Raw genomic sequence first — 17527 nt, 5'->3', positions numbered from 1 at the left:
GCTAGCCGGGGTGTTAAAGSCTGTGCCCGTGAGCTCTGTGCCAGCGATGCAGAGCTGCAACTTGCRCGGGAACTCTTTGGTGGTGGCCTCTGTGACACTTCCAAACAACTCGTTTCCAAACCTCCCATTTAGGGGATGATTTGGGCAATGGCTCAGCGAAGGTGCGGGGGAACTGGCGCAGGTAACCCGGTTTGTCCCCAGCCGACCTGAAGCTGGAACCCCCGTGTTTGCACAGGGGCAGGGGGAGGAAGCGGYGGCGGGGGAGCCGGGGGAGCCGGGGTTCGTGTCCCTCCGGGGCGGACGCGGGGAGCCCGCAGAGGGGCTCGGGGCAGCGGGACCGGCCGGGRCTCCGCGCTGCATTCCGCGGGGAGGTGACGCGGGGCCGCGCGGCCCGGGGAGGGGGAATAAAACATTGGGAAAAAAAATTATAAACAAACGAAAGAACAAAATACATCCCAAGAGCRGCTAACAGGGGGCGGGCGGGCAGGATGCGGCTGCCCGGGGGGAAACCTGCCCTTCCCCGGGGCGGAGCGGGGCCTCCCTCTATCCCTCCCTCCCTCCCTCCTTCCATCGCTCCCTCCCTCCTTCCCTCCCTCCTTCCCTCGCTGCCGCCGCCGGAGCGGAACCGAAAGCGAAGGCGGCGCCGGGCAGCCGCGCTCCGGCCCAGCACGGCGGGGGCTGCGGGGGCTGCGGGGTCCCGGGGGCGCTCCCCGCCAGGTCGGTGCTGCGGGAGCGGGCGGGGAGGCCGGGCGGGCCCGGGCGGGGGATGCGCCCGCGGTGGCGGAGACAAAGCCGCGCCCGGAGGGACCGGGCGGGCGGGGGCGGCCGGGCCGGGGATGGAGCGGGGATGGAGCGGGGCTGGGGCTGCCCTCCGCGGCGAACGGCATCGCCTCCGGACGGGGCTCTCTTGCCGCCGGCCTGTGCGGACACCCCGGCGATGCGGGCTCGCTGCTGTCATCTCCCCATCCCGCTCCGGGAGCTGCGCCGTGCCCGGGCCCCGCGGACATCCCGCTGCCCCCGCCCCGACACGTGCGGCGGTACCCGGCGGGCTGGCGGCACCCCGGGCACGGCGATCGGACCGGGTGGGCACACCGCGTGTCCCGCAAACCCCGCGGGGCTCCTGCCGGGAGGAGGGACGGGATCAGGGGTACCAGRGCAAGATAGGCCATGGGAAAAGAGGGGTTGTTAAGGTCAAGGGGCAAGTGAGAGGACAGGAAAAGATGAAGCGGATGGAGCTGGTGGAGCGACTGTGTACAGGGGACAGGTCTCATTAGAAACCACAGGTTGGGTTGCTGCTGCGAGTGACAGAGCGTGGTTAGGTGGGATGCAGCCCTGCAGCCACGTGCACGGCACAGAGCATCAGGAGCGTGAAGGTAACAGTCAAGACCAAGAGCAGAAGTGAGATAACCACAGGAAGCTGGYGTGATGGAGCTGTGGGGTGACTGCAATGCTGCAGGGGCAGAAACCACTGCTGGCGACAGGACCATGTTGTCCTCAGGGCCAGGGGGACCGTGCTGGGGAGAGGATGTGTGGTGGCTGTGGGCACCAGAGCTGCCTTCATTGCCCGCGAGGAGCCCTGTCTGCCTCCTGGCCCCTCTCCACGAGCACTTTCTCTTGGGAAAAACAAGAGAAACAAACTCTGAAAGCATACCTGAGTGTGCTGTGAGGGATGTCTGATGGACCAGCGCTGTTCTGGGGAAGGCTGTTAGCAGTTTGGGGAGGCAATTWGCTTTCAACTCGGCCTTAATATCTTTTAAGTGGCATTCACACAGTGCAGAGCTGCTCTTGTTTCCTCTCTTGTGGGCATCATGGGCTGGAGATGATGTTTCCAGGAAAGCTGGGAGTTGCTTGGCAGTGCTGGACAAAGTGGTGGAGGTGCCCCGAGTTCATCCTGGCCCATGCTCAACACCATCTCTGGAGCTTATGTTCTTTTGAGATGCTCATTATATTGAGATGCCTTCATCAGTATTAGACAGTATCCTCAAAATTATTAAAGGACGTGTTCTGCCCCGTTCTTTCCACCCTGTGTTGTCTGGGCCAGGCAGTGCAGGAGGCTCTTCCATTCAGGACGATTAAAAGCTTCACTGCTTGGGCAGAGGGCCCTGTTCTAGATGGGGCATGGGCACCTGTTTCCAGTATCTCATAAATTTGGGTGTCCTCTGACTTCTAGAAAAGGTGCTGAGAGATTTTTTTCCCATTAAAAGTCAGSTGGGGGTTGCATATGGTCTTTGTATACTACAGTGACTAATATATTTCTGGCAAGGTCTGCACTCACCCGTYGGAAGGGAAACTGTGATCGATGCCCCCGTTGCTGCAGATGACACCACTCTTGGCACGGGCACTTCCACCRCTGACCGTGACTGGGGAAAACAAAATAGCCACTGGAATCTGCCCAGGGAGACCAATAACTGCCCCAGGCTGGCCCTGCTTGGCTTTTAACCAACCTTCAGCAGTAGCAGCAGAGAATCTCTGCGAGTAAAATCAGCCCTGGTTTCAGTGTTTTGAGTTCAGTGTTGTTACAAACAGCTTAATTTGCGGTTTGTGAGCTGACCCCCATGGAAGGATGGATGGAGGGATCACTGCCGAGCTGCCACCAAGTCCTACTCCCTTGGGAGGGCCTGATCCTGCCACAGGGAAGCAYGTGTGGGGAATGTGAGTGTGCAGCCCCTGTGCCTGGGTAGAGAAACAGCTCCAGGGAGGAAGGGAGGCTGATCCATCTCTGCTCCGATTTAAATCAGTGCAGCCGGTGCTGGCTGCGAGGTGTCACCCTCTGCACTCCCCCAGAATCGGTTGGCGTGCTCCCCTCCGGAGGTGGCCACATCCAGCAGGGCCCACACAATCTCAGCAGAGCTGGGGCGGCCCGAGGGGGCTGTGAAAATCCCTCACCCTCGCGGGGGCTGATTTCACTCCGTGGCTTCCGCTTAAGCCACGTGGACGCTGAGAGAGGGAGAGCTGCTGCCAGGGTTTCACAGACCTCTTTTCATTTTAATATCCCTCTCCTTGCTGAATTAGATGCGAGACTGATTGCTTCGATAATCCTGCTGCAGCCGCTATGGGTTATATATGGATTGCAGCCAAAAGCTGTGCCGATAAATCATTCCTATACACCAGGCTGTTATATTTCCWGAGGATTTTGTGGGCATGTGCTGCTCCCTTTTACATAAGGATCTGCTGGAGTTCATACCAGAATGTGCTGCTTTTCCCCAGGCAAAGGCCTGGATGGGTTGGTGAAGCTAAAGCCTCCAGGCTGTATTTCCTCTCTTTGGGATTACTGCCCTTATTTCAGCTATTTTACTTTTCTCTCTGCCTGGGAATACAGTTGTTCTCCACCTCTTCCTCCTCCTCAGCCTCCTCATGGGCTGTGTTCAACAGTGTGACCCCACTTTTGTGTTTCTCTCAGGGAAGGTACCATCCCACAGGGCAGTTTCTGAAAATCCCCATCCTCAGACCTTTTGCACACACACAGAGGGAAAAGCTCTCTGATTTCCCACTCCAGCCGATATTACRATGGGGCTTGGATGACTTTTAGTTTACAGAGCCTGGGGAAGCCTGCTTGAATTAATCAGACTTGATATGTTTATCCTGGTCAAGCCAATTAACTCCCGCCGGCCAGGACACGCTCAGCTCTCAAGTGTGACTGAGACTTCATAACTCAATTTTGCTCATGTCCAGCAAACTTTATCAGGAACTCTTAGAAATTGCAATGCAGGTGATGCTCTGAGGGCAGGATGGGATGCCCAGCTGTGCTGTGGCACTGCTGGGGACTGGTGTTGCTACCAGTGATGTTCCTGGGGTGGTTTCATCCCAAGGCTGCCCTGATGAGCTGCCTTTTTTGGTGTGGCYGCAGCGCACAGCGAGGGTAGAGGGCACAGCATTCCGGATCGGCTCCGGCTTCTGGGCAGCTATTTATATGTGCCCACTGGAGGGGTGCCCAAAGCAAGCCAGGCAAATGGCCTTGAGATGCATCCCTGTGGATTYGGGATGAATGGGGGGGGCTGCCTGTTTGTTTTAATCCATTTGGGAGTGCATTAAAACAYGCTGCCGTGGGCTGCCAGCAGCACCGGGGGGGAATTTGACTTGGCTGGTGACTCCCGATTCTCTCATCCAGCAAAGCCCTGTCCAGGAGCGGATTCAGCCCCACGAAACCCGGCGTTTCTGGAATAGTTTGTCCTTGTTGCTGTTCGTGTGCTTATTTATAGCCTCCCCATCCCTGCGCTTCTCCGTGCCTGGGAGCAGCGAACGGTGCTGCGTTGGCTTCAGCTCYAGGCCGATCCCACTTGGGCACAAAAGCTCCGGTTTATAGATCAATGTTGAAAACAGCAATTAGGCCATTGCGAAGCCTCGAGGACGGGGGAGACGATTTGATTTCTGTACTTGACCCATAATTTCTGCTGGGCTGATTCAGAGTGGTTGTGCTGCGGGTGCAGCATGGAAACTTCAATGGAGATGAGTGGAGCTAATTTTAACCGGCCGCCTCGTCGAGGTGTGGGAGCCAGGCAGAAAAACGCCTCAAACCCTGTTCCTGCTTCTGGGCTGGTTGTTTCAGGATTTTTTTTTCCTTCCTTCCAAGTGGCAACTTGTTAACCTAGAAATTAAAAACAGCACCAGTGTTGGGGCAGGRAAGAGTGATGGTTTACAGCCAACCAACCAACCATTGAACAGCCCCAGGTGAGGTGCCTGGCACGTGAATTAATATAATTTTCTTTTTTAATTAGCACTTAATTATTTGATTTTTAAAAGTTCTTTGTTGCTAAGTTTTCTCATTTATCTCAAGGTTTGGGGACCTGAGTTTTGCACAGAAGACCGTAGGGCGAGGAAGAGAAATCGCTGGCAATGATGGGCTGTGGGAGGAAGCAGTGAGCTGGGGGGCTGGTCCTGCACCCCACTGTTGGTAAGTGGCTCCCTGTGCCCCTGAACTGCTTTGTTTGGGGGAAGTTTGGCAGACGTGCCCACTTTGTGCAGTAAAATGGGGAACTCAGTGCTGATATAGTACAATTCTGGATCCTGCCCTCTAAAACAACCCCTTTGGGRTATTTCCATAAGAGAGATGATGGAGTTGTTATTCCCTGGAGGTGTTCAGATAAAAAAGGTGCAAGGAGCTGTGGTGGCAGCCCTGGGGTTGAGGCTGGCTGCAGCCTGGGGTCTGTCCCATGGCAGGTTGATTGTGCATCCTGGTGCCATCCTGCACCGCTGCCCTTGGCTTTCCCATTCCCTATGGATTGAATAAATCAATCCCTAGCGCAGCGACCAACAGGAGGAAATCCCGCTTTCTGGAGAGGCTGGCTGACCCACCCTGTGTTTGCAGGCATATCTCCCCACCACAGCATGGCCAGGATGAGGCTGTCGGTCCCTCCACGCCGCCACGTGTCCCCGGCAGCTCACCCAGCCCGCGGCCCCTCTGCCGTGCCGGAGGCTGCGGCCACCGAGCCCCCGCGGCGCTGCGGGAGCCCCCGGCGCTGAGCTCCGGCCACACCGGCATGGCCTCGCTCATCGTGGTGACCGAGCACGACGCCGCGGGGAGCGCGAGCGAGGAGGAGATGGACGTGCCCGCCACTGAGGGCTTTGGGGACGGCCGCAAGCTGCGCCTGTCCGGCCGCAAGCTGTCCCTGCAGGAGCGGCCGCAGCCTGCCCGCTCGCCCGGCAACGGCGATGGCACCAACGAGCGCTTTATYTACCCGTCCCTCCCCTACTCCCCGGTGACATCCCCGCACTCCTCCCCACGGCTGCCACGCCGGCCGACAGTGGAGTCCAACCGCGTGTCCATCACGGGATTGCAGGTGAGGGGGATGAATGTTGCAGGTGAGGGGGATGAACGTTGCATGTACTGCTCCCGTACTTCTGCTGCCCCCATCTGCCTGGCTTCCCCACCCTGGCATTTTTTCTCACTTGGTTTTTCTGGGATAAACCCCCATGGCACATCTGCAGGGGGAAATGGGACATCCTGGGCCATGGGGACAGCCCTCAGGGAACTGAGACCTCAACTCACCATTTTTCGYGCCTTTTGTCGATGCCACCAGCTCTCATGGCCACGTTTGGTGGAAGACAGGAGTGTACCTCAAGTTTCTTTCTTTACTCCTTAAAAATAAAAAAMCAGAAAAGTTCACTGAGATCTAAAGAGAAAACAGCTCTTCCTGCCCCCAGCCTGACAGAAAACAGGCAGCAAGTGGTTGCTTTGCCCAGAAAAAATAGAATTACTCGGCGCCAGGTCGCCAGTGTTAAACTCCCTGGGGCTCTCCTGGCCCGTCGCTCTCGTTCCACGTGAGTGGACAGGACAGAATCGCCTGCCCGGCCGTTAATGTTTGCAATTAGCCATTATAAACACACCAGTGTATGGCTTGGTGGGTGGCTTTTATGGCTCATGAATCAAAGCTGCCCAGCCCCATGGTGGTGCTTGGGCAGAGCAGGACAGGGCATGAGTTTGCAGAGAAAGTTTTGCTGAAGATTCAAAAGGAAAAGCACAAATGCRAGCGGTTTTGTGGCTCATGTCAAATTTCCCCACTCTCTCCCTGCAGGACTGTGTGCAGCTCAACCAGTACAAGCTGAAGGACGAGATCGGGAAGGTGAATATTGGGTTTGGGGTGAGATGAGGGGTTTTGGGGTGGGAGGGTGTTGAGCTCACTTTCACTTTCCAGTCAGTGAGGTGGCAAGTCAAACCACTCACCACAGCAGCTCTTTGCTGCTCACTGGCCTGTTCACAGTCATGCCAATTGAATTGTATATTTTTAAAATTATTATTAATTTTCCCCCTTCCCCCTCCCTCCCACACAATGGGGCATTTGAAGCTTTTCTTTGCTGTCAGTGTGATGTCAGCCTGTGCACCACCCTGCTCCTCCCAGCATCACTCAGCAGCTCTGTGATCCCAGTGGGGTGGGTTTGTGAGGACCCCACAGCCTGGTTTGGTGATGTGGGTTTKTTTTGATTGTCCCTGACTGGTTCCCCATGGCTGTGCCCCTCTCCAGGGCTCCTATGGGGTGGTGAAGCTGGCCTACAATGAGGACGACAACACCTACTATGTGAGTAGCACACAGCCCCTTGGATGGGGATGGATCCCCTCTGCTGACTCCCTGCCCTATCCCACCAACCATATTTTATCCTTGACTTGCCCCAAATTCCACATTTGTTCCCCTCTTGCAGGCAATGAAGGTTCTCTCAAAAAAGAAGCTGATGAGACAGGCGGGTTTCCCCCGTAAGTGGCACTAAACCTTTTTGGGGGGAGAAGTTTTGGGAATCTTGGGGGATTGTTCCTGACTGGACACCTCTCTGCCTTTCCCACAGGCCGCCCGCCGCCCCGCGGGGCCAAAGCTGCTTCYGAGGGCTGCCTGCAGCCCAGAGGGCCCATTGAACAGGTCTACCAGGAGATTGCCATCCTGAAGAAACTGGACCACCCCAATGTGGTGAAGCTGGTGGAGGTAAGCACTGGCTTCTTTCCAAAACTCACCCTTGGGTGTGACAGAGTGTGGATGCTGCAGGGATGGGTTACACTTTGTCTTGGGTGAARCTGGGATGGCAAGGGCATGTCCTGCCTTTGGGAGAGTTGTGTTTTCCTTGGTTTAGAAGGTTTTTTATTCTCACCTCCCAAAAGRTTTCTTCTTCCCTGTCCAGAAAGGAAAATGCAGAAAGATGTTGCTTCTGTGTAGGAAACAAGTGCTGAGGACATTTTGGGGTTTTGGGGAAGAACTGGTGTTTCTGTGGGTTTAACAGTGCAGCTGCCTTGCCCTCCACCCACTGCCTGTATGAAACAGTCCAAAAATCAAGAATTAAGGATGTGCAGGCTGGAGTTTATTTGGCTCATGAGTCAGATGATGCTTCCTGTGTGTTTTAAATATTTGCTTCCTTGAAGTACAGCTACATCTCTGTCCTCTTTTTTTCCCTACTCTTGTGGGTAGAAGCTCGGAGATGAGCAGACCGTGCTGATGGTGCAGATGGTGCAGAACTGAGATGGCTGCTAAATAAAATATCACAATATTTCATTTGCAAGGTTTTCTTGGCACTGTTTAATTGCCTTTTTGCTTCCTTTGGCAGGTCCTGGATGACCCCAGTGAGGATCACCTGTACATGGGTAACTGCGCACTGGCCTGGGGTGTCAGAGGGATGGGACAAAAGGTTTCTATTGTGTTTTGGAGTGGCTGTGGGCAGGGTTGTGTCTCTCCTTCACTGTGGGTATAGCCTGCATGTGTTGGAGGAGCAAACAGGATGCAGTCTGGGTTGGAAATACAGGCAAGAGTGCTTTATAGCACTTTCCTGGCGTTAATTTGACACCAGGGCATGCTTTGCYATGAGAGGCACCAGTGCTGATGTTCTCAGCTTTGAAGCTGGGCTGGTAGAAAGTAGTTTTATTTCTTTGGCTTCAGGAAAAAGGCACGAGTCAATTAATCAGAGGTACAAATGAGCCACATCCCAACCTGCCTGCCAGACTGCAGTTGTTTGCTTGATGTAAATACAAAACTCTTGGAGAAGGCATTTCTTTTCCATCATTTATGTTCAGCCTATACTAGTGGGGCCAAGTGCTGAGGATTGCTTGGGGTGTGGGCTCGGCCTTTTTGGTGGCCAACTGAGGGTTTTCCTSTGCCATGGAGGGCACTTCACGATGCTGAAGCTGCAACACTGAGAAGGTAACTGGCAGCATCCCCTTAACTGAAAATGGGAGCAACYCAAATGCCACGTGCCTTGCATAAGRCAGCGCTCCTTTTTAAAAATAACTGATTATTTTTAGAATTTTTGTCATTAAAATAATTGCTTTTGTGCTGAGACTGTGCTCGCAGGAGCCGTCCCCTGTACGCGATCCGTAATCACCTTCTCTTTTGTTTTGCAGTGTTTGAACTGGTGAAGCAGGGGTGAGTGCTGGATTCCAGATTTAATCCCACTGATACTTGAACGTGAGACGGGTTGGTGGGTGGCAGAGCTTGGCCACCCRAGGTGGGAATGGGGTGCAGAGGTGATGGGGAGGTTGAGCAGCATCTCCTCAGCCTGGTCACAGCTCAGTACATGCTGTATGTGCCTGTGTTTGGGGTTGTATGCTGTCACCAGCCAGTGACAAAACCTTCAGGCCCTGTTTCAGCACATCCAGGTGGGGAATGAACTCGGTTCTCTGTTGCCTTTGCAGCCCCGTGATGGAAATCCCAACCTTGAAACCTCTCAGCGAGGACCAGGCTCGGTTCTACTTCMAGGATCTGATCAAGGGCATTGAATACTGTAAGTGTCTCTGCAAATTTTTTAGGTTTTTTTTTTTTTCTAAAGACCTGGAGCTGGCCCTTCTGCTGTGTCTGGTGGCTCATGCTGCACAGGGGCTTTTAAAGCTGGGGCTGGTGGTGGTGTTAGCAGAAAGACTGAGGCCCTCGTGGGGCAGACCAGCAGAGCAGAGCACAGAGCTTGTTGTTCCTCTGGCTGCAGTGCACTATCAGAAAATAATCCATCGGGATATTAAACCTTCCAACCTCCTGGTGGGKGAAGATGGGCACGTCAAGATCGCTGACTTCGGAGTGAGCAACGAGTTCAAGGGAGCTGATGCCCTCTTAACCAACACAGTGGGCACCCCTGCCTTCATGGCCCCAGAGACGCTCTCAGAAACCAGGAAAATCTTCTCTGGAAAGGTATTTAATAGTAATTTGAAGGGTCTTGGACTAACTTTGCACACACAGAAGTCTTGTAGATTTAACTACTCTTCCTTCACTCTGCAGGCTTTGGATGTCTGGGCCATGGGGATCACACTGTACTGCTTCGTGTTTGGCCAGGTAATGAGATGGACTTTTCAGTGCTGTTGGTGTTTGGGAGGTTGGTTTGTGCCTCCCACATTCCAGGTAAGCAGTGGGATTAGCACCCTGTGTCCCTGTTTAAGTTGAGTGAAGATGAGGATGTGTGGAAGGAAAAGGGAAATCTTTGCCTGTCCCTGGGATGGGTGCAGCCATAAAGGTTGTTTCTCTTCTTCCCCAGTGGAAAAAATTCTGTGCCTGGGCAAATTTTTTAAGGAAGGAGCTCTTGCACTAATTGGTAATTTTTGATTAAATGTTTTTTCATTGCATTAAAAGTAGACATTGATATAACAGGAAATCTTCTGGAATTTCCCTATAACTGGATCTTTGCTCTTCCTTCAAACCCTATGAGATCCTAATGCTCTTATGGCTGCCCCACTGCTGCCTCTTAACAGAGGTTGTTGCTTTCCTCATTGCTGTTTTTCTTCATGGTAGTGCCCTTTTATGGATGAAAGGATCTTGAGTTTACACAATAAAATCAAGACCCAAACGTTGGAGTTCCCAGACCAGTAAGTACTCACAACCAAAAACAACCCTTCAATCCTTATTTTACAGCTCATTTAAGTTGTTTCTCAAGCACTCCCTGGGTAGGGCTGGCCTGGCTCTGCTGTGGTTTTGCAAAACTCAGGCTTTAAGTTGGCCTCTCCCTGCCCTGTACATGTGGGATCACACTTYATATTGCCTCAGAAGGGGATATTTTGCTTTTGCTGGGGGTTTGGATGGGAGGGGTGTATGAGGGCCCTGAGTTGCTCCCAGCTGGAGCTGGAGTCCAGTTCCTCTGCCCGAGAAGTGGCTGGCACTGAGGTGAAGAACAGCATCCACCCCTTTCCCCATCTCATCTCTCCCTTCTTTCCACAGGCCAGAAGTTACAGACTTCTTGAAGGATTTGATTACACGGATGCTGGATAAAAATCCTGAATCTAGGATTTCGGTCCCAGAAATCAAGGTACTGACCCAGCTTCCTGGTGCTGGCTGTGGCTTCACTTCTGTTGGGTTCTCCTTGCTAGGCTTTTTTTGGGAGTCAGTTTGATCGTGCCAGGCTAGGTCCTTCCCCCGTGCCCAGGGCTCCTGGGCAGGTAAGTCCCAGCTCCTTCCCCTGCTCCGGGACCTGCTCAGCTTTGGGACCTTTGGTGCCTAGAGAAGTCACAGGCAAAAGGAAATCCCCTGAGTACAGTATTTCCTCTGCTACCAGGAAAGTACTGTGCAACAGCCTTTCGCAGGAGATTTCTGGTCCTTCGCCCCTGCGGGAGCCTGGAAGGGGCGAGAAGCTGAGAGAATGGAGACCAAGGTAGGGGGAAAGGATTGCGGGGGAATTGCTGAACCATTTTGTGCTCCTCCTGCAGCTGTCCAAGTCACCAGGTGTGTGGGCAAGGAGAAACAGGGGTTCTGCCTTCAGTCGTGGATTAATCCAAGTCCAGGATGAGGGCTCAGTGGATCTCCCCATCACTGCTGCTCATACATGTGGACTGGAATAAATCTCTCCTGCTTCCTGGTGCTGTTTCATCCATAAGATGAGAGTGAAGATAGGTCTCCTTCCCTAAAGCCCAGAGATTCCAGTGCTATAGATCACCAAGGTTATGGCTTGGTTGTGTAGCTGGGGCCAGAGCTGGCTCTGGATGAGCCGCACCACGGCATTTTCTGCTCTAGGCTGTTCCTGGCRGTGCCAGGGTGAGCTGGCACATCCCTGCCCTGCTCCCTGGTGTTTCAGGCTTGTGTAAGTGCCATAGTTTGGACAAGGAGATRCGTTTGTCAGGCTTGTGTTGTTTGAGTTATGAAAAAGAGGAAATCGTTCCTGACAGGCTGTGTTATTAATTGAAGTTGCACCCTTGGGTCACCAAGAAYGGAGCGGAGCTGCTGCCCACGGAGGATGAGAACTGCACTCTCGTCGAGGTGACGGAGGAGGAGGTGGAGAATTCAGTCAAGCACATCCCCAGCCTGGCCACCGTGGTGAGTACAGAGCAGTTGATGGTCTGTGGATGCACAGCAGGGTCCATGCTGCMTGTCAGGGTGGTCCTGAGCAGCTGGAGTTCGCTGCAAAGCTGAAGGGCAAAAGCATTGGGCAGGATTAGAGCAAAGACCTTTCCTCTCTTGGAAACAAGTGCTGCAAGACACTTCAGTGTCTCACGGTCTCAGCAGCTCGTTGGATGTACTCCATGGTGCAGGGGAATATTTTAGAGCAGCTCCAAAGGTAATTGTCAGTGGTTGCTGGTATCCACGCTTGAGCTGGCTGCCCAGACGTCACTGTATTTGCTCAGGGCAAAAGAGCATCTGGTCCAGAACCTGCCCGTGGCCAGGACCAGGTGTTTTGGCCAGGCACAAGCAGCTCCTGCCCTGTTCTTCCTGTCCAGCCATAGGGGCTGTGGGAGCTTCCCAAGATGGAGATTTTATCTGGGCCATGACGTGCATCAGCCCCCGCCTGGAGCTATTCTTGGTGACTTCATCTCATCTCTTTTCATGCTCATATTTTTATTCTCTGCAACCCACTGTGGTGGTGAGAACCACATTGTAACCCTGTCCTGTGTGGAAAGTGAAATCCTTTGTGGTTTTGAACCTAACGATTTCTTTGGGTGCCACCAGTCCTTGTKTTAAGAGAAACAGCGAGCGACCCATTCGCAGTTCCCAGAGTGGTGTTATCTGCCTGTAAGCACCCAGGCTGTGATTTTTTTTGAAGAATAGGTTTCCCTTTGAAGCCCCTTTTCCATCTTGTAGCTGTGTCCACAACTGRCCCCATTTCTGGAGCTCTCTCTCTTTTAAGTACCCTGCAGAATTCTCACTGACCAGAGACATGTGAATATGTAAATATGCCCTATAATGCTCAAGCTGCAAAAGGGGATGTTGGTCTGAAGAGATCACCACTGATCAGGAGTTTTTCCCCCTTTTTCCTGTTCAGAAGAGACTTGAACAGTGGGCTAAGTGCTCCCAGTCCTTTTGAAATCCAGGTGTGTTTAGCACAGATCAAGGCAAATGAGGTTTTACTGCAYTTCTTTGTCTCTTAAACAACACACTGCCTCCAGGCAGATGTGGTATTTTCACATTTGCATTTGATCTTCAAAATTACCCTCTGGTGCCTGATCTTTGTGCAGCCAAGTGCAGGCGTTGACACTCCAGTATGAGATTCACTCATGTGGCTTTGAGCATGAAACACCTTGGCTTTTGGACACAGGACACGTAAGGGCTCTCTGTGCATCCTGCTGAGCAGAAAAATGAGGTACAGAGGGATGAGAAACCCACCTGCCAAGGGTTCAGTGCCGCTCACTTTGTCTGCTCCCACCTGCAAAACAAGCTGGGGGATGCCAGGGAAGAACCCTGACACCTCTCAGTTCCCACCAGTCTCTGATTGCAGCTGATGCTGGGTAACTTTRTATTTTGCAGCCAAAGCTGGACAAATGGCCAGCTTTTCAGTTTGGTTTCAGATGAATATTAAGGTAAAATTGCACCAGTTTCTTCCTCTCTTCTTTTCCATTGAATTGTTCTGCCAGGTAGCCATGGAGAACTGGGAATTTGCAGGTACTAGATGGAATAATCAGTAAATTCTACTTTTGGGGAGGAAAGAACACTCCCAGATTTGGCTTTGCTCTCCTTTCCAGTCTCTTACACCTCTCATCTGCAAGGGCTTCAGACACTGACMTAGCCCCTGTTTTAAGCAGCTGGAGACTTTAAAAGATGCTTCCTTCTGATTTCTTTTAATAGAGAACTTTGTCTTGTTTTCAAGTTTTTTTTATTACGTGGGCATGAAAGTTGGATGTTCCTGTTGCTCTTGAATGAAGGGAAAGCATTCCTGATGAACTACATTCTGGTTTTGCAGATCTTGGTTAAAACGATGATCCGGAAGCGATCCTTTGGGAACCCGTTTGAGGGGAGCAAGARGGAGGAGCGGTCATTGTCTTCCTCTGGGAACCTGCTGCCGTAAGTGTCATCACGTCACCTCGGCCCCAAAAGACATTTGCAGCTATTCCCAATGCTCTAGAGGGGAAATTGGATAGCTGGGCTTTGAAACTTTRACGTTAGCCATGACTGTGACATTCACACTCCCTGTGACTGATCTGTAACTGCTTTATGGGATTTTTGTGACATGGAATATTCTGCTGTTATGATGGGATGAAAAACATCTTTTTATGGCACTTCCAGCCTGTTACGTGCCCAGCATCCCAAAGATCCTGTGGCAAGGAAGGGGCAGATACTGGTGTCTCATGGCCCCCTCTGCCTTTCTGTGAGTCACTCAGCGGCTGTTTTATTTCCTCCGAAAACAGGAAACAAGGCAGTGAAGATAATCTGAAATGCAACGACTTGCCCAACGTGGGAGAGGAGGAACTTCTTTCATGAACGTGGACTTCATGGTTCTGTTGAGCAGCTCAATCCAGGCACGTGGCAAAGTGTGCGCTGGGGATGAGATGACCAGAGCCCAGAGCAAACACAGCATGACATGGCGCTATCTCAGTACAATGCTGGATGTAGAGCTCACATAGCAGCATGTTATCAGACATCCGACTATTTGCCATAAACATGGAACATCTCTGATCACTTGGACTGCTGACTTCTGGTGGGAGAGGCGCTGGTGGACAGCAGAGAGGTGAGCTGGCACGGTGAGCAGCAACAGGGCTTGGTGAAACAAAACCCAAAGCGGCCAAAGGAAAAGGCATTTGGAACTGCTTTTAGGTGGTTTTAATGCCGAATGATTTGCGGGGGCTGACGCCAGCGTCCCGGGGGTGCGATGCCCATCGCGTCGCCGTGGGCACACACAGAAGGGTGAAACTTTTTCCAAGTGGGATACACTGCAGTAAAACCACACGTGTGCACTTTTGAGAGTTCACAACCTACCGGGAATGTTGTTGCATCTATTCCTTGTCGTTCTGGTTTGTTTTTAATTGACACCTTTTTAACTGCATGGGAACAAAGCAAAAACCCACCTTTTCAGCTTTTTAAAGAATGCCTATCTTTGTGAGCCAAGTTGTATGAAACAGCACCTTCAGGACGTTCAGAAAGTGACGTTAATTACCCCCTCAGGTAATTAACAGCTTTCCAGAGGCCTTGGTGTGACCAGGACTTGGTAAGTTAGGTGTTCAGTGTATGAAAGGAAAACGTATTTAAGGGCTTAAGTTCAGTTTGAACTATTTTTGCTGCAGACATGAGTGAAAGGTGGTGTTTAGCTGAATGTTTTAAGCAACAGAGGAAGCACTAACAGTTTGTTTCTAAATATTTTACTTGATCTAGGTAGAAATATTATAAAATATGAAATTCAGGGTAAAATCCTTCACTTCCATGTACATTACATGGTTTACTACAATTAAAAATAATACAACTTATGCTGTTTTTTAAGTATAGACTTAGGGCTTGCTTAGAATTTAAGATCTTAATGATTAGCTAGTAATTTTCAAAGAAACGTTTGTTTTCCAAACTCTTAATCTGGATTCTGGGGCCAATGCTATGTAATTTTTGCAAGTTTGTTACCAGTAATTTGTGAATGCCTGTGGATCAGAGGCTTGTTAGTAAATTAAGTGTATATCTAGTTCATGGATTATTTCTTACGAAGAGCTCTTTCACCTTCAGTCAGATTACTCTGATTATTTGTGGTGCTTGTACAAAATAATAATCTATCATGTGGTGGGAGAGACTCTGGCGTCCAGACTGACTTTCCCAAGTTCTCTGTKCTCGGACAGAGTTGGACAATGAGGAGCCAGGGTTTGCCTGAGGAAGAGGGTCACGGTAAGTACAGTCATTTTGTGGAGTGARTGTGGGAGTAGGGGGGAAAAGTCTTGATTATTTTCCCTTCTCAGTCTGATGTAGTTGTGTGACCTTGAATGAGGCATTTGATGTACCTGACAGAGGGGGAGGATTTGAGTCCCCCAAGCTTGTGAGAGACTGATAAGGTGCAACTCTTTGCCCTCAGGAAGAAGGCACTGGGAGACTGCCAAGTATTTTGATTAATGGTAGGATCTCTGCCTATTAACTCTGGCCATGGATGCCCTGCCTTTAGAAAGTGACCATTCCCTTGTCTTCCTTTATCCTGGACAGCACAAGCAGCAGCATGTCCCTGGCCYGGCTGCAGTCAGACCTGGCCTGGTAATTCCTGGTTAGGACTGGTTTTTGTTATAGCCAGGACAGCATTAGCAAGGGTGYAGATGCCTACCCAAACTGTCCCTTCCACCTTTTGATCACTTGAAGCGATGTTCCCCCTAAATTGCAATTTATTATGGAAGCATTGTGCTGCTGGCCTCTCTCCAAAGCCAGTGAGGACGTTTGGTGGTTTAGGAGCAATACTATGGAGTTTGGAGCCATAAGACATGCACTGTTTTCCTCCCATGTTAGTCCGAGGCYATGCCAAAGCCCTGCAGCTTCAGCTATGGGAAAACCAAACAGGTAATTTGGGGGTCAGCACTACTACAGCTGCCTGCTCCCCCTTTCCTACACAGGACTTTTCATCGTGGAAATGTGTGTGAGTGGGCAGCCTGGTTCTCTAACCCTGCAAGTGGACTTGATCTGCCAAAAAAAAAAAGAAGTAAAAAGCTAGGGGATCTGATTCTTTATAGCTAGTGCGTAGTAATGTGTATGTGTGGTGTTTGCTAGAGGTGCATTGTAGAGATCTCTGTGCTGCCCAGCTCTGGTTGTTATTTGTCRGGTGAGACAGTTTACATTGACCAAACAGGTCTGCCAGGTGCAACGCAGCTTCTCAACAGCTGTACCAACCCCTCAGTGCCCAGCTAGTCACTGGGCCTCAGATACTCCCACAGATCAGTGTCTGACTGCCTGCACGGGCTTGGTTCTKAAGGATGCTGAAGCTCAGCACTTCCCCAAAGCTCTCCAACCCGAGTGCCCCTCAGTGCAGGATCTGGTGGGGCTGCAGCCAAATGCACATTTTGSAAAGAAATGCAATGTGGATTTTTCTGGTTGGTCAGTTCTGTTGAAAGCGTGAAGCGTGGCCGTGTGAGGGAGATCTCTGTAAATGCATGACCTGTTAGAGAAGCTGTACCTGTATATAAACCTGCTCAGTTCCCCAGCTGCCGTTCCTTAGTAGTAATGCTGGCTTTCTCCTTTTAGTGAAGTGAACATTTTGCTTGTGCCTTGGAACTGGGCTATAGCTTGATTTCCCCAACTCCCTTCCTTCCAAGCAAGCCCGGTGCTGACTGTGGGCTTATTGCTGGGTACTAAGCCTTTGTGGCTCTGAAAGCACACAGGAAAGTGCTAAGGGGAAACCAGGCCTCTTGTCTGAGTAGTTTTCCATGGTGGTCCCCTCTTACCTATCAGGCAATTGATCTGTTTCTTTTCTAAGGTCCTGAACTATTGCTGAATTTTATACTGTTTGTTTAATGACCAAGGCTTGTGTTTCATTCCTACCCCTTTATTATGCATTTAACTTTATCAGGTGTATCAAGTTTAAATACTGTGTATTTACCACTTTTAAATTATATTACCTAAGAAGAAAGAATAAACCAACAACTAAGTGTTTTTCCACACAGCTGTTCAAACTTCACTGTACATGTTGAAATAAATGACATGCAACCAAAACTCAGAGTTAGTTGATCGAGTGGAACCATTATTCTGTTTGAGTGGTCTTTATCAAGCTGTGAGAGTTTGGTTGTTGGAAGAGGAATCTGAAAGCACTCTCCTGTGTTAGTGAAGTATGGTGCTCTACCGTTACTGGGCATCTTGGGCTAGGATGAGACCACAGCAGCTTGAGCCACTGTACAATCCAAACTGAGCATTCACAGGCACAGACTGGAGTGCTGACTCTTGGAAAGGCACTCTTTGAGTTGGGATATAACTTAGTGCTCAGCAGCAGC

At 51.2% G+C, this 17527-nt stretch overlaps 1 protein-coding gene across 2 annotated transcripts; it reads left to right on the top strand.

Annotated features, from left to right (window-relative positions):
* Positions 1-567: 567 nt before the first annotated feature.
* Positions 568-17286, top strand: CAMKK2 (calcium/calmodulin dependent protein kinase kinase 2). Of its 2 annotated transcripts, none has more exons than XM_057377765.1 (18): positions 568-717; positions 4775-4891; positions 5306-5777; positions 6513-6560; positions 6960-7013; positions 7135-7186; positions 7276-7409; positions 8023-8059; positions 8813-8834; positions 9104-9192; positions 9391-9590; positions 9678-9731; positions 10185-10258; positions 10608-10695; positions 10942-11037; positions 11568-11696; positions 13555-13655; positions 14000-17286. In XM_057377765.1, the coding sequence occupies exons 3-18, from the start codon at positions 5478-5480 to the stop codon at positions 14070-14072; spliced, it is 1551 nt and encodes a 516-aa protein (XP_057233748.1). In that variant the 5' UTR covers positions 568-717; positions 4775-4891; positions 5306-5477; the 3' UTR covers positions 14073-17286. The 2 variants fall into 2 exon arrangements, with proteins under 2 accessions (XP_057233748.1, XP_057233749.1); XM_057377766.1 differs by lacking the exon at positions 568-717 and adding an exon at positions 4456-4668.
* Positions 17287-17527: the final 241 nt, after the last annotated feature.

Source organism: Malurus melanocephalus, unplaced genomic scaffold (genome assembly GCF_030028575.1).
Source record: "Malurus melanocephalus ecotype Western Australia unplaced genomic scaffold, MMel_1.1 scaffold_325, whole genome shotgun sequence".
In the NCBI taxonomy this organism is placed as follows: Eukaryota; Metazoa; Chordata; class Aves; order Passeriformes; family Maluridae; genus Malurus; species Malurus melanocephalus.
The sequence above is the reverse complement of the archived record's forward strand: the minus strand, read 5'-3'. Positions and strand labels throughout refer to the sequence as shown.